At 35.0% G+C, this 14,672-nt stretch overlaps 1 protein-coding gene across 1 annotated transcript; it reads left to right on the forward strand.

Moving 5' to 3' along the window:
- The first annotated feature begins 2,809 nt into the window (after positions 1–2,809).
- On the forward strand, positions 2,810–6,059 carry LOC122277171 (cysteine-rich receptor-like protein kinase 25). The gene is made up of 5 exons (XM_043087067.1): positions 2,810–3,726; positions 3,908–4,015; positions 4,812–5,034; positions 5,165–5,309; positions 5,480–6,059. Exons 1-5 carry the CDS (start codon positions 2,904–2,906, stop codon positions 5,798–5,800), a joined length of 1,620 nt encoding a protein of 539 aa, XP_042943001.1. The 5' UTR covers positions 2,810–2,903; the 3' UTR covers positions 5,801–6,059.
- Positions 6,060–14,672: the final 8,613 nt, after the last annotated feature.

The raw sequence follows: 14,672 nt of genomic DNA on the forward strand, positions 1-14,672 counted from the left end.
AGCATGTAAGATGTAATGAAATGCTTTTGATATTGTTTATGGCAAACTCACTAATGAAACTTAAAGACAGACGAGGGAAATTGTCACTAACAGACAGATGGTTTAGCAATTGTAAATTACGTAGTGATAAGTATAGTTACAAATCAAATCTCTTAATATCTGATAAGAATAATAACTAAATCAAATTTCTTTATAATTTGTTTTCATTTTATCTCTAACATGCACAACTGAGAGCAATTGTTTCTACGTAAATAATTATCTTGATCATATTATCAAGGGCCTCTCTTACCTTAAAGTTCAGGGCGGTTGTCCCAATGCAATGGAAAGAAGCATCAAGAAGTTAAAAAGACAGAAAACAGAACGGAGTGCTGGGACTGAGAATGGAAACATTAGCAAAAGTGAAATGGCAGCACAGCAGACGCATGACTCGCAGTGTTCACCCCCGGGAGAGGCTAGCCTAGAAGACTGCTTGGTTAGTTGGATGAGAAAGGATGAGAACCATTTTTTTCATTGAAAAATTTAAAGATGGTGATTCAACAGCAGACTGTAATGATACAGATGATAGTGATGATGAAGATGATGATTATCATGAAGAGGATAATATTAACAGTGGCCATAAAGACTGTAATGAACTTAATATCCTCATGAAGGTGGTGATGAGGGATTGGTTATACCATGTTTGGAAAGTTCCTCTTGGTGTTCGGCTTGAGCCAACATTTTCAATTGTGAGCCAAGAAACGGATGAAAACCAAAATGAAAATGGTATGGTACCTGATACACAGCCAGGTTATGATAAGAGGGAACTCACAAGACTTGACAGGAAAGAGACCAAAAATACTGGAGGACATAAAGAACTATCGGAGTTCCTTAGTTTTGATAAAGAGGCTTGTCATAGCCTATCATTACAAAAAAAACCTCCAAAGGTGGCTTTCTGTCCGAAAGAAGTAGGGAAAATTACTGAGTCAAATATCCTGTTACAAAAAAATGCTCAGTCTCACACCATAAGAAAAATTATAGTTTTTGCATCTCTCGGTACAAGGCATGGATGTGAAGATATGTAGGAATTGGACTTCAATTATTAATCACATTATTGATGATTAATTTGAGATGGATTGAAGTGATTATGACATCTAAACATAATCTCGTTTATTTTTAAACTTATCTTATTTAATTATTATAATTTTTTAAACTTTCACGTAAATTATAATAAATAATTTAAAATTTTTAAATAAAAATAATATTAAAAAATAATATTTTATTTAATTTTCATATTTACTTCTAGATGGTAGCAAGAAACTTGGATTAGTCATTTGCACGAAAAGGCCATATGGCCTATTGCCAAGAGGCCCATTTTCATTTCGCCAAAAGTTTTGTTTGGTTTGATGGAACTGAAGCGGTGGGCACTTTTTAGTAGGATGTGGGTTGAGTTCCCAAATCGAAACTCGAAGGGTTTAAACTAAAGAGCGCAGCACCTGAGACCTAGCAAGTTGATCGTTGGAATATCCGAACTGGAAACAATTTGTTTTCGCCAATTAAGGTAGGAGAACAAATTGGGAATTTTATCTTATGTAATGAATGCTAATTAGTACGGCCTAGTTTGGATATCTAATTCATCTCATTTTATTTTATCATTATAATTTTTTTTTTAATTTTTACATGAAATATAATAAATAATTTAATTTTTTTAAATCTTAAAATAATAATAATATTAAAAAATAATATTTTAATAATATTTTATTTAATTTTTAAAATCATCTCATCTCATCTCATCTCATCTAAGTATTCAAGCAACACCTTAAGCGTTATAACTGGTCAAATGCAACTGTATATGTACGCGTTATCACAATCAGATCTATTAGTTTGGATTTACATTTGATCAATGTCCAAGTGCCGACTGACCTTCGCGACAGAGTGGGTCATTTAAGACACAGACACAGACGCAGACGCAGCCACACATGTTGGTATGACAGAGTGGGTCATACAAAGATTGACGGGTAAAGTAGTACCCGTAATGTTTCAAGTGCTCAAGAGCCTTTTCTAAGAGCCTTCCTCGGGGTCTCGAGGAGCCTTCCTCTCGGTCTTGACTCTTGAGGATGGAGATTTTAGACTTTTCCGAAAGCCTTTCACAAGGTTTCGAGGATGGAGATTTAAGAGACTTTTCTAGGAGCCTTACTTCGGGTTTCGAGGATGGTGCATTATAAGACTTTAATCAAATGAAAATTAAATAAAATATTATTAAAATATAATTTATTATTTTTATTTTTATTTTTAAATTTTAAAAAATAAAATTATTTATTTTATTTTATTTAAAAATTTAAAAAAATTGTAATATTATTTATCTAATATTACTCAAAATGTTTATACAAGTAACAATAAATATTATAAAGCCAACTTATTTATCTTTCTCTTTCTTGCTTGAGACCCTTAAGTTCTTAGAATATTGTTACAATAAAATAGTTATAACATATGTATTGTTATTCATATAGATTTTTTAAGGTAGCATGAAATGCTCGCTAAAATTGATAGGAGTCATTACTCACTTGATATATATTAAATATTAAATATTAAATATTATGGGATTCACATATTATATTTTGGTAGAAAAATCCTATGAATCTTTGTAATTTTTGACTAATAATTTTACAAACCACGCTGTTTATTCAATTCATTCTAATATATAAATGTGATATTATCACCATCCGATTTTTTAAATAAAAATCTTAAAAAGAAGTAAGACGAAATCGTAGTTTATAACTTTATAAAATTTTCCATCTTCGACTCAGCCCACTACCCTTGAGTCAACCCACTACCTAACCTCTATTGAGTCTCTGTCGCCTATAAAAGTAAAAAACACAAAAGCATCTTTAATTGCTCCACCATTAACGTCTCTTGATTTCTCGATAATGGTTTCGCTAACATTAGTTCTTTTGCTCGTCGCTGCCATTTTAAGGATATTCTCTCAAGCCGTTGCACAACCAGCCTTCCTATACCATTCCTGTTTAGACGACGACAGGGATAACTACATTTCTAACAGTACATATAAGGCAAATCTCAATCACCTCCTCCACTCCATATCCAACACCAGTACCGAAATTATCAGCAACGGATTCTACAACTCTTCTTATGGCCAGAACATCAACGAAGTACACGCAATTGGACTCTGTAGAGGAGATGTTCAACTGGATGTTTGCCGCGGTTGCCTCTACAATGCTAGTTACCTTCTCCCTGAGCTCTGTTCCGATCATAAGGAGGCAATTGGGTGGTACGACCACTGTATGCTACGCTACTCAAATCGCTCGATTTTGGGCGTCGTAGAAACCAGCCCCAATTTCACCATGTGGGACGTCAATAACGTGTCGTCTAACTATGCGGATCAGTTCTTTGAAGCTGTTAGGAGGTTGCTGAAAGGGCTAAGAAGTCAAGCTGCCGCACAGTATTCTCTTCGTAAGTTTGCATCAGGGAATGCAGCCGTATCAAACTTCAAAACAATATATGCACTCGTGCAATGCACGCCTGATTTATCTGAACAAGAATGCAACGATTGCTTGCTTGGGGCATCTGAAGGTATTCCACGATGTTGTGATGGGAAGGAAGGTGGGAGAATCGCTAGACCCAGCTGTGATGTCAGGTTTGAGGTCTACCCCTTCTATAACTCTACAACTAACTCGCCACCCCCTGCTCATTCGCCAACCCCAACTGATCCTCACAGGTCGCCTATTAGAAAAGGTACCCATGCCGTTACGCTTATAAGAATCTTATGATTGACATTTAATGTAATGCTTGATACGTGTTTGTTGTTATTTTTGCTTTAAAGATTAGTTCTCCATATTCAGACGAAATACGAATTCCAAAACTCGATCAATACAATCAGGATGTTCCAATAAGAACAGATTTATGATTTTTGCAGGGAACTATAACTTTATTGTAGTTTTGGCATCTATTACTTTTCTGGGACTAATCTCGTCCATCGCGGGCATCTATATAAGGGCGAAGCGGGGAAGGAATAAAAATGAAAGTAAGTGCTACATTCTTCATGTTCATTAATTGTTACTCTATGAGTAAAGACTGTTTTTGTATATCGCTAAAGAAAATAACAAATTCAAACAATAGGCATGATGTTGGGAATAAGATTCAGCTTCCGATTTGCTGTATGGACATATTTTAGGTTGTTTTACTTCTCATTTTAGAATTAACTTAATTGATCCCTTATGTGTGTTGATGAGTTCTTTTTAAAATTGTAGATGAGATAATTGGATCCATAGATTCCATACTATTCGACTTTGACAATATTAAAGTTGCCACGAACAACTTTTCCGAAGCAAATAAAATCCGAGAAAGTGAATTTGGTACTGTTTACAAGGTAAGTAGATGTTATCCTTTTGAATTGTAACAACTATAATTCTCGAAAGATAGTAAATTTCACATTCCTGGATGATTACATACACTCCATTTTTATTCTGATCAGGCTAGGTTCTCTGATAAAGTCATTACTGTAAAAAGGCTGTCAACGGATTATGGACAAACACATCTAGAATTTGAGAAAGAGGCCCTTTCGCTGACTAGAATTCACCACCGTAATATTGTTAAGGTCCTAGGCTGTTCCATTGAAGGAAATGAAAGACTTCTAATACATGATTTTGTTCCAAATACAAGCCTTGATCACTACCTGTCTGGTATATTTCGTACTTACCTACTTCTTCTCTGATTTATATATACAGAACATTTGTTGTTTTGACTTGCATGTCTTATTAGAATATATATACTTCCATTTATTTTAGTTAAGTGACTCATATACTTGCTTGGAAATGTAGATCCGCTCAAGCTTGCAACTTTGAATTGGGAAATGCGCTACAAAATCATAGAAGGCATTGCACAAGGGGTTCTTTACCTTCATGAAAAATATAACCTATGTTTGAATCACGGTCTTAAAGCTAGTAACATATTTCTAGACGAAGAAATGAATCCAATGATTTCAGATTTTTGCTTGAAAAGTTTGCATTCATTAGATCAAATTCCCAAGAATACAAGGACCAAGTAATTATAAGTATCATGGAAAGGAGATTAATATTTAATCGGTATAACTTGTATTGTACAAGGATATGTAAGTAGTGTTAGTACCAATAATATTTGAATTAAACTGATGGACGTTATTTATAATGTACAGCGGAGCTCAAGATGTGATGCACATGCCGTTGATCTCAATGAAGTCCGATGTCTTTAACTTCGGTGTATTAGTCTTGGAGATAGTGTGCGGGCAGAAGAACAATTGCTTTCCAAATGAGGGGAATGCGGACAATCTTTTGAGCTGTGTAAGTACAATCATACTCAATTGGATACATTTCCTTTCTCCATTTAGTCCAGCACTAGTCAGTACTTCATGCACACGAAATCAACATAATCATAATGGAAATAAATGCTCTTAGTAGCTGCCCCTGCCCATTAAGTAAATTAAAATCATGTATATATTTCTATCCTGCAGGCTTGGAAAAACTACACTGAAGGAACTGCTTCAAAGATGATAGATCCCACAATATTGTCAAATTGCTTAATATTTGACGAAAAAAAAACGTACTGCATCCTCACTGCCTTACGCTGTGCTGAAGCAAATGAAGCTGATAGACCAACCATGGCTTCAGTTGTTGCCAGGCTCAACGGTTTTGACAACCATGGAATCAATTCAATCGAAATGCCTTTATTTGAGGTTGATGATCATAGAGTGTCAGGTAGTAGAACTTTCCGTCAGAGGGTCCGGAGATTGTTTTGGAAGAAAAAAGACTTTCGAGCCCTAGAATTAGGTTAGACAACGTTGAACTGAGCCACCATATATATGCACCGGACGCATTCTGAACTTTTGAATTCTCCCAATTATTCCACCATATAGAGCGTTAGGTAGGATGAATACTTGTCACAATACTATTGACTTCAATTTCTTTGGAGTTGAACATGTTAGAGTTCTATTTAGAGTGACCTTCTTGTCTATCAAGTTTTGATAAGATTTTATCTGTTAAGAAGTTTAAATTTAAATTTAAACTGGATATTAAGAGTTTCATTTTGAACAACTAGTAATAAATAAGTCCTATCCTATTCATTCCTTGATGAGAGGAATAGTTCAAGTCTAATTTTGTTAGAGGGTCCCTGGCCTAGCCTATAAATAGAGGGTCTGTGTACACCATTAGTATGGCAATCAAAAGGCATAGGCTAGAAGATTCTCTTCCTACTTAAATATTTCTTTCTTTTTAAGTGGGTTTTCTTTTAGGCTCTTGTCGTTCTTGAATCACCATGACAGGAAGTATGCAATTTCTTATTTCCGTTGCTGTCCATTATGTATTTTATTATTCTTACATTTGGTATCAGAGCCACCTTCATGCCTATTGATTAAGATTTTTGAGATATATGTATTTTCTCGTTTTAGCATGAAAATCTAATATTATTGTGTTTTCTTTGTGAGATCAAATTTGGTTTGATATGAGAAATGTTATGGCCTTTTGTTTACTTAGTAGCACTATTTATTTTTATGGTAAAATTCATCAAGGCATTGATTGGCCCTATTTATAAAAAATAAAAAGGGGAGAAACCGTGCGATTTTGACATTTGGTCTGTTTATAGAAAAAAAAAAAAAAAGTATGAACCTCAACTATGGATTTACTTCCGGTCTGATTTGTTCTATCAATTTCGGCCTTATTAGGCCTTTAACGACTTATTACACTTTTCGGCCTTTTAAATTTTCTTGGCCTTATTAAGTCTTCGGCTTTTAAGAAAGATTTGCTATTATTAAAAGGCAGACAGATAATGGGCTATATGTTCGGTAAGTATTATAGAATAATTTCGATCAACCCAATTTAAAGGAATAAAATATTGATTTTTAAATAATATTTTATTATTTAAAAAAAAAGTTTTATTTCTGGGCTTGTTTTTGGTTTGTTTGTTCTTTGTATTAATTTTTGGTGGGTCAATATATATTGTTTTTCCTATAGTAAGATGTTTTTTTTTTTTGAAAATGTGAATCCATTCATCATAACAAAGTTACAAATGTGATTTATTAATACAGAAAAATCCAGACTATAAGCCAACCTACGCATTTGCTCTGGAACACCCCCGCACACGAAGTGGCAGACATTATTTTAACCTCTAAACCTCTCCGAAAAGAGATAGCACTCTGTACAATACAGAATTACCAGCCCCTCCGACCTTCTAAGAAGGTGGATTAAGGTACATCACTGCTTTGGACACTAAGTCCAAAAGATTATTCCTAAGCTATTACTAATAGAATAACATAAAAACTATACTACCATACAAAACCAGACCACCACAGAAACTGAGCAGCAGCGAGAGCCCGGCGGCACACCCACCCCAGACGACGGCATCAGGAGCCCAAGCACAGCATGAGTACCCAGCTCGCGTGCGAAACACAGAACCTCCATCAGAGGTTAGCCGTACGTCCACTGGTCGTAACACCGACTGCATTTCTCCACAGCACAAGCACCGGGTTGTGTCCAGTCAAAAACTCATCACCCGCTCGGTTTAAAACAAATACTACAGAACTAAAACCAGAAAAATACTGAAAAACAGACGGATGAAAACAAAACAAATCAGTGGTGCGTGCAATGCAACCACTCTTAGAGGGGATCCGACGATCGTTCGATGATCACCCGGAGTCTTAAGACCCAGAAAAGCCATGTTTTGAGTCGGCAGGTGGCTCCTTGGTGGCTCGTGACAACCACGCTCTGATTCCATCCAAGACTCTGTCCCGCGTGTGCGGGCTACGCTCCCTCCCTTTTGGCGCCGCGTTCGGTGGTCTTGAAGATCGGCAGCTGGCCAACGTTCTGGTGGGCTGTGTGTTGATGTTCGACGGTTGGAAACGATCCCGTCGGAACCCCCTCCTTTATTTACCTGAAACACACACAAAAACCCAACACAAAAGGAAAAACGAACACAGAAAAAATAGGAAATAGAGAGAAAAGAAGGGGGAATGGAGGAGGGGGGGGAGGAGCCGAAGCTCCCACCCCCGTCGGTCGCTCTGGTCTTTTAGGATTTTTTTGGAGAGAGAACGGAAGGTCGCGTTGGAGAGAACGAAAAAAGTATAGCATCCTTATTTTAGAGGTTATGATTATTTGAAATATTTTAGAAGTAGCTAAAGCATCCTTATCTATTGAAAAACAATCATATAAGGTCGATTATCGGAGTATTTTGGGAGTAGCCAAAGCATCCTAATTTATAATGATAATCATATAAAGTTTTAACCTTATAAAAATATATTAGCATCTGTGTTGTGATTAAATCATTATTTTAGTGACCTGGCCCCAAAGGGAGGTTATTATTTTATGGTTTGATTAGAATAAGATAGATGGTTTCGTATTGGTGGTAGATTTTCCCATGCCCAAAGGTATGGAGAATTTATTCATTAACATTGAATTGTTATAGTCTTATTATTTAGATATTTAGTAAATTCTTATGTGATGCAACCACTATTTATAGTTGGTTAAAACTTACTATTGGTTAAATTGACATTGGTTGATTTAAATAAAGTTAAAATTCATAGTATTAAAGTGTTTTTTGGTTATTGCAGCTTTAACTTTTCCCACTTCACCTTCTGATGATATTATTCATATTTCAATGCTAAATGATGATAATTTCTCTGACTATAAAGAAATTATTTTTCTGAGATTGTGGGGGGGAAAAAAAAACTAGATTTGTTTTAGATCTTGAAAATGTATTTTTTATTCCTAATTTTTCTAGAAATTTGGTTTTAGTTTCAAAGTTGACTGAGATTAAGTTTAGATTTATTAATTCTACTTTCAGCATTTTTTAAGAATAATGTAAACATTGGTGGTGGAATAAAAATTGATGGTTTATATAAATTTGAGTTAGATCCCAATTTTGAGAATAATTATTTATCCTTGCATATTGATGTTGGTATTAAACGGAGATTCATAAATGAGAACTCATCCATGTTATGGCATAGGAGATTGGGACATATCTCCATAGAGAGAATTAAAAGGTTGGTGAATGATGGAGTCTTACAAACTCTTAATTTTACTGACTTTAGGACTTGTGTGGACTGCATAAAAGGAAAGCAGACCAACAAGACCACTGAAGGTGCCATAAGGAGTTCGAGTATTGTAAAAATCATACACACCAATATCTGTGGACCTTTTCCTACTCCCTGCCTAAACGGTCAAAGATATTTTATCTCATTCATTGGTGACCATAAAAGGGGAGGTGAGTATTATGGTAGGTATACAGAAAATAGATAAATGATGGGTTCATTTGCAAAATTCCTTGAAGAAGAGGGAATTATTGCACAATACACAATGCCCGACACACCACAACAAAACGGTGTAGCTAAATGGAGGAATCGCACGCTTATGGACATGGTAAGAAGCATGATTAGTAATTCTGAATTGTCATTATTCTTGTAGAGTGAAGCCTTGAAAACCGTTGTGTATATCTTGAACAGAGTTCTATCCAAGGCTATCTCTAAGACACCTTTTGAGTTATGGACGAGATGAAAACCAAGTTTGAGTCATTTACGAGTATGGGATTGTCCTATTGAAGTGAGGATTTATAATCCTTACATAAAGAAATTGGACCCAAAAACAATAAGTGGTTTTTTCATTGGCTATCTAGTAAACTCCAAAGGTTTCAAGTTTTATTGTCCTTCAAATAGTCCTAGTATTGTTGAAAGTAGAAACGTTAAATTCCTTGAGGTTGTTGAACCTAATAGGAGTGTTTATCCTCGTAAGTTACAATTTGAGGAAGCACAAGAGCAGACTAAAACTCCTTCATATGAAGGACTTATGATTATGCTAAGAGAAGATCAAATTGATCACTTTGAACAACAATCATTTCAAGAACAGTCTACTCCTGAAGAATAGGTTCAAGCAGAACCTATTCCTAGTTTACAAACTACAAAGGAAGTAGTATTAAGGAGATCCTCAAGAGTAAGGAGACTAGCAATTTCTAATGACTATATGGTTTACCTTCAAGAATTTGACTTTGATGTTGGACCTAAGGAAGATTCAAGCTCTTTTTCAGATACCATGAGTGGAGATAATTCCACATCTTGGTATGATGCCATGAAAGATGAGATGGAATCCATGGTTGAAAATCAAGTCTGAGATCTCGTTGACTTTCATAATGAAGCAGTACCATTGATTGTAAATGAGTTTATAAAACCAAAAGGAATGCTTATGGTAATTTTGAATGATGTAAAGCCAAACTTGTAGCTAAATGATTTACTCAAAATGAAAGCACTGACTACCATGAAACCTTCTCTCCAGTTTCTAAGAAGGATTCATTCAGAATAGTCATGGCATTAGTAGCTCATTTTGATCTAGAGTTACATCAGATGGATGTGAAAACAACATTATTAAATGGAGATCTTGAAGAAGAGGTATATATGTTACCACCTGAGGGTTTTAAAGAAAACAGTCAGAGAGTTTACAAGTTAAAGAAATCCATATATGGACTTAAACAGGCCTCCTGCCAGTGGCATATAAAGTTTCACAAGGTTATTATCTCATTTGGATTTATTGAGAACCTTGTTGATCAATGCATATATCTTAAGGTCAGTGAGAGTAAATTCATTTTTTTAGTCCTATATGTAGATGATATTTTGCTTGTGAGCGGTGATTTAGGCTTGCTTTACGACACCAAATAGTTTCTTTCTCAAAACTTTGAAATGAAGGATTTAGGTGAAGTCTCTTATTTCATTGGCTTAGAGATTCACAAAGACAGAGAATAAAGAATTTGGGGACTGTCTCAAAGAGCCTACATTGAAAGAGTATCGGAGAGATTCAATATGAAGAGTTGTAAGGCTTCAGTGGCACCTATTGTCAAAGAGGATGCATTTAGTAAAATCCAATACCCTCAAAATGTATGAGAGCAGGAGAAGATGAAAGGGATACTGTATACATCTGCAGTAAGAAGCCTAATGTATGCATAGGTCTGCACTAGACCTGACATTGACTTCGTAGTGAGATTATTGGGTCAATATCAAAGTAACCCAGGATTGGGTCATTGGAAAGCTGCAAAGAAAGTTCTGTGGTATTTACAAGGAACCAAGAATTACAAATTGACCTACAGACACACTGACCGATTAGAGGTGATTGGTTATTCAGACTCGGATTTTGCCAAATGTGTAGACACCGGAAAATCTACTTCAGGATTTTTTTTTTTTTTTAACTTGCTAGGGATGCTATATTCTGGAGGAGTTGTAAGCAAACTATTGTTGCTACGTCTACTGTGAAGGTAGAGTTCATAGCATGCTATGAAGCTATTACACAGGCATTATGGTTGAGGAATTTTTTCAGTAGTCTTAAGATTGTTGATTTAGTAAAGAGACCACTAAAGATCTTCTGTGATAGTACTACTGTAGTTTTCTTCTCCAAAAACAATAAAAGCAGTGGTAGAAGTAAGCATATCAACATCAAGTACCTCAGTGTTAGAGAGAGTATCAAGAGGAATAAGGTGTTTACTGAGCACATAAGTACTGAGTTGATGATTGCAGATCCCATGAGCAAAGGCTTACTGGTACTGCAGTTCCAAAGTTATGTGGACAATATGGTACTTGTCAACTTATTTTATGTTTAGTTTCTCTTTATTTGATATATAGACATACAATATTTATTTTAGTTTTATTTTGGAGAATAAAGTTGTTTTGCACATATTATTTTTATCTATGTGGATTATGTAAAGTGGGACCCAAATGACTTATTAGAAGTTCATTCATAAAATTATTTGCTGATATGGTACTTATTTAAGGGATATTGTACATGTGATACATGGAAGGGATGGCTTGACTTTATAAAGACTTTACTGCCATGATTCGTGTATAATATTCTTTATCTAAGTGGGAGGGTTCTATAACTAGTTAAAATAAATAATGTTTGGCCATATTTGGTTTTCTATCACCCTATATGGAAACTTGTGTGACATGAGAGTCAAGTGGGAGAATGTTAAAGTTTTATTTTGAGTGACCCTTTTGTCTATTAAGTTTTGATAAGATTTTATCTGTTAAGAAGTTTAAATTTAAATTTAAATTAGGGTATTAAGAGTTTCATTTTGAACAACTAGTAATAGATAAGCTCTATCATATTCCTTGATGAGAGGAATAGTTCAAATCTAACTCTGTTAGCGAGTTCCTAGCCTAGCCTATAAATAGAAGGCCTGTGTATACCATCAGTATGGCAATCAGAAGGCATAAGTCAAAAAATTATCTTCCTACTCAAATATTTCTCTCTCTTTAAGTAGGTTTTCTTTTAGACTCTTGCCGGTTCTTGAATCACCATGGTAAAATATATGCAATTTATTATTTCCGTTATTGCCTATTCTGTATTTTATTATTCTAACAGAGATGGCAATGGACGTTCCAGTACTGGAATTGCCCAGGATTTGTAGGACTTTTCACTTGGTGAGCTTGATTATGGAGCTCAATCTATGATGAACGGGGCTGATAGAGGGATCTTGAGGAAAAGATATGTCATTCATAGGGCTGTAAATGAACCAGTTTATTCGATAGCTTGCTCGGTTCTCGCTCGGTTAAACTCGAATCGAACTCGACTCGTGAAAAAAAAAAAAGCTCGTTCGTTAAAGCAGATACTCGCTCGATTTGTAAATGATACATACTCGACAAAATTCGACTCGACTCGACTAAGACTCGTTTATGCTCGAGTCGACTCATTAGCTCGACTCGATTAAAACTCATTCATATATTAATAAATATATACATACACCTATGCATGTATATATGTATTAGCTAATAATATAAGCATACCACTTGTATAATTAAATATATATTATGTATTCTAATTACTTATGTCTATATAGTTAATATACTTCATAGGTATATTTTATAATTTGAATAATAATTAGTTGATAAAATTTAATAATTTCATATACTAGTATGTGGAAATCATATATGAAATAGATATATTCTATCATATTAAGTGTATGTATTAATAATATATGTAGGCATATAATATATTGTTATTTTGGATAAATATCAACTAGTTAGATATTAATTATTTATAAATGTTTTAAAATTTTATAATTTAATAAAGGTTCTACTTGTTAGTTGTATAAATTTAATATTAGTTCTTATTTATTTATTTATTTAATTTATTAATTATTAAATCTTATTAAAAAGGAAACAATTCAAGCTCGAGGTCGAACTCGAACTCGACTCGACTCGAACTTTTTTGTGGGACGAGCTCGAGTTGAGATTTTAACTTATCGAGTCGAGCTCGAACAAAGAATTAAAAAAAATTTCGAGTTCGAACTCGAACTCGAGCTCAAGTATTTTGAGTCGAGCCGAGCTCGGCAAGCCAAAATTCGGCTCGGCTCGATTACAGCCCTAGTCATTCAGAACAGGTGATAGGCAAGCGGGGTAAATGGGCCTATGTTCCCGACGTTGAAAGCGAATCCGCGGAAGGTCTGGGAAAATATCGTCTAACTACGTGTACAGAGCAGGGCCCTCGAGCCTTGTTTATTGGGTCTGGTTCGTCTTAAAACCAAGGTCCCAAGTCTGTGCAGAGCCAGACTTTAGTGGCAGACCTGTTTTGCATTGCAGACCAATTATACTATTTGCATTGACTTGATGTACTATTTTATCAGGTTAGGATTGAGTTCCTCTCTCTCTCTCTCTCTCTCTCTCTCTCTATTGGCTAGTTAGATCCCTAGAAATTGGCTAGTTAGATTGTATTGCAATTTGGACAACCAATGTGAAAAGAGTATGAGAGCCACATTGCCTTTAGTAGGTGCACCTTCTGGTCTGGGCCATTGTTAGTGAGATCATCAGCATGCTCCGTTCATATTGACTGTTCGGATTTTTGTGCAATTCAAGCAGTCAATTATGGGGAATCTGAATCCCTCTTTATTTTGAGAGATATTTTTCTTCGTATTCTGCTACAATCATTACGAGGCATGTGATAATACAATGGAGAAATTTCATGACAATTTAATCTTCGAAGTTTTTTAATTATTGTGTCCCTGGAATATCTGGCGTGTCATCTCTAAATAAAATATATATCCACCTTTCATTGTCGCATATTTCACCTTTCAAAGCTACATAAACAACGTATCATGTGAAGCTAATCAACGTATATAATAAACTAAATATCATAAAGCTTAATCTTACTAAACACATTCCACAACGCAAACAGAATAATATTATATTATATTACCCCTTCCCACTTGCAATTCTTAAGTTCCAAGGTCCAATTTTTTAATTTTTTATATTTTTTATTTGTTTTGTTTATCTAAAAAACTAGAAAGATAGTGAATCAAGGGGTGCGAGCGTGTGTGTACTCATTACAGGACTCCATTACCTTACCAGCACATTTTTCATGGACTTTTAACCCTGTGATTTGGTGCTTTTTTAGGCAATTTTTCTTAGTTTTTAAATTGAAAAGCTCTGATTAAATTAAGATGGGGATGCCGTATTTTTTTGATAAACAAAGGGTTGCTCATATGGGTGGGATTAATTTAAAAGTAGAAGGATGGTATCCAAGGTTTAGCTTCATATTCCCCTGACACAAACTGCATCAAGAGACAACCATTTAGGTTACCATTGCACGTGAGGTTGTTTTCTAATTGTACCCCACTAAGCATAAAAGCTTATTAGATGCACGTGTGCATATATTTTCTTAATGTATAATCTGGGAAAAGGGGTC

Source organism: Carya illinoinensis, chromosome 9 (assembly GCF_018687715.1).
Source record: "Carya illinoinensis cultivar Pawnee chromosome 9, C.illinoinensisPawnee_v1, whole genome shotgun sequence".
In the NCBI taxonomy this organism is placed as follows: domain Eukaryota; kingdom Viridiplantae; phylum Streptophyta; class Magnoliopsida; order Fagales; family Juglandaceae; genus Carya; species Carya illinoinensis.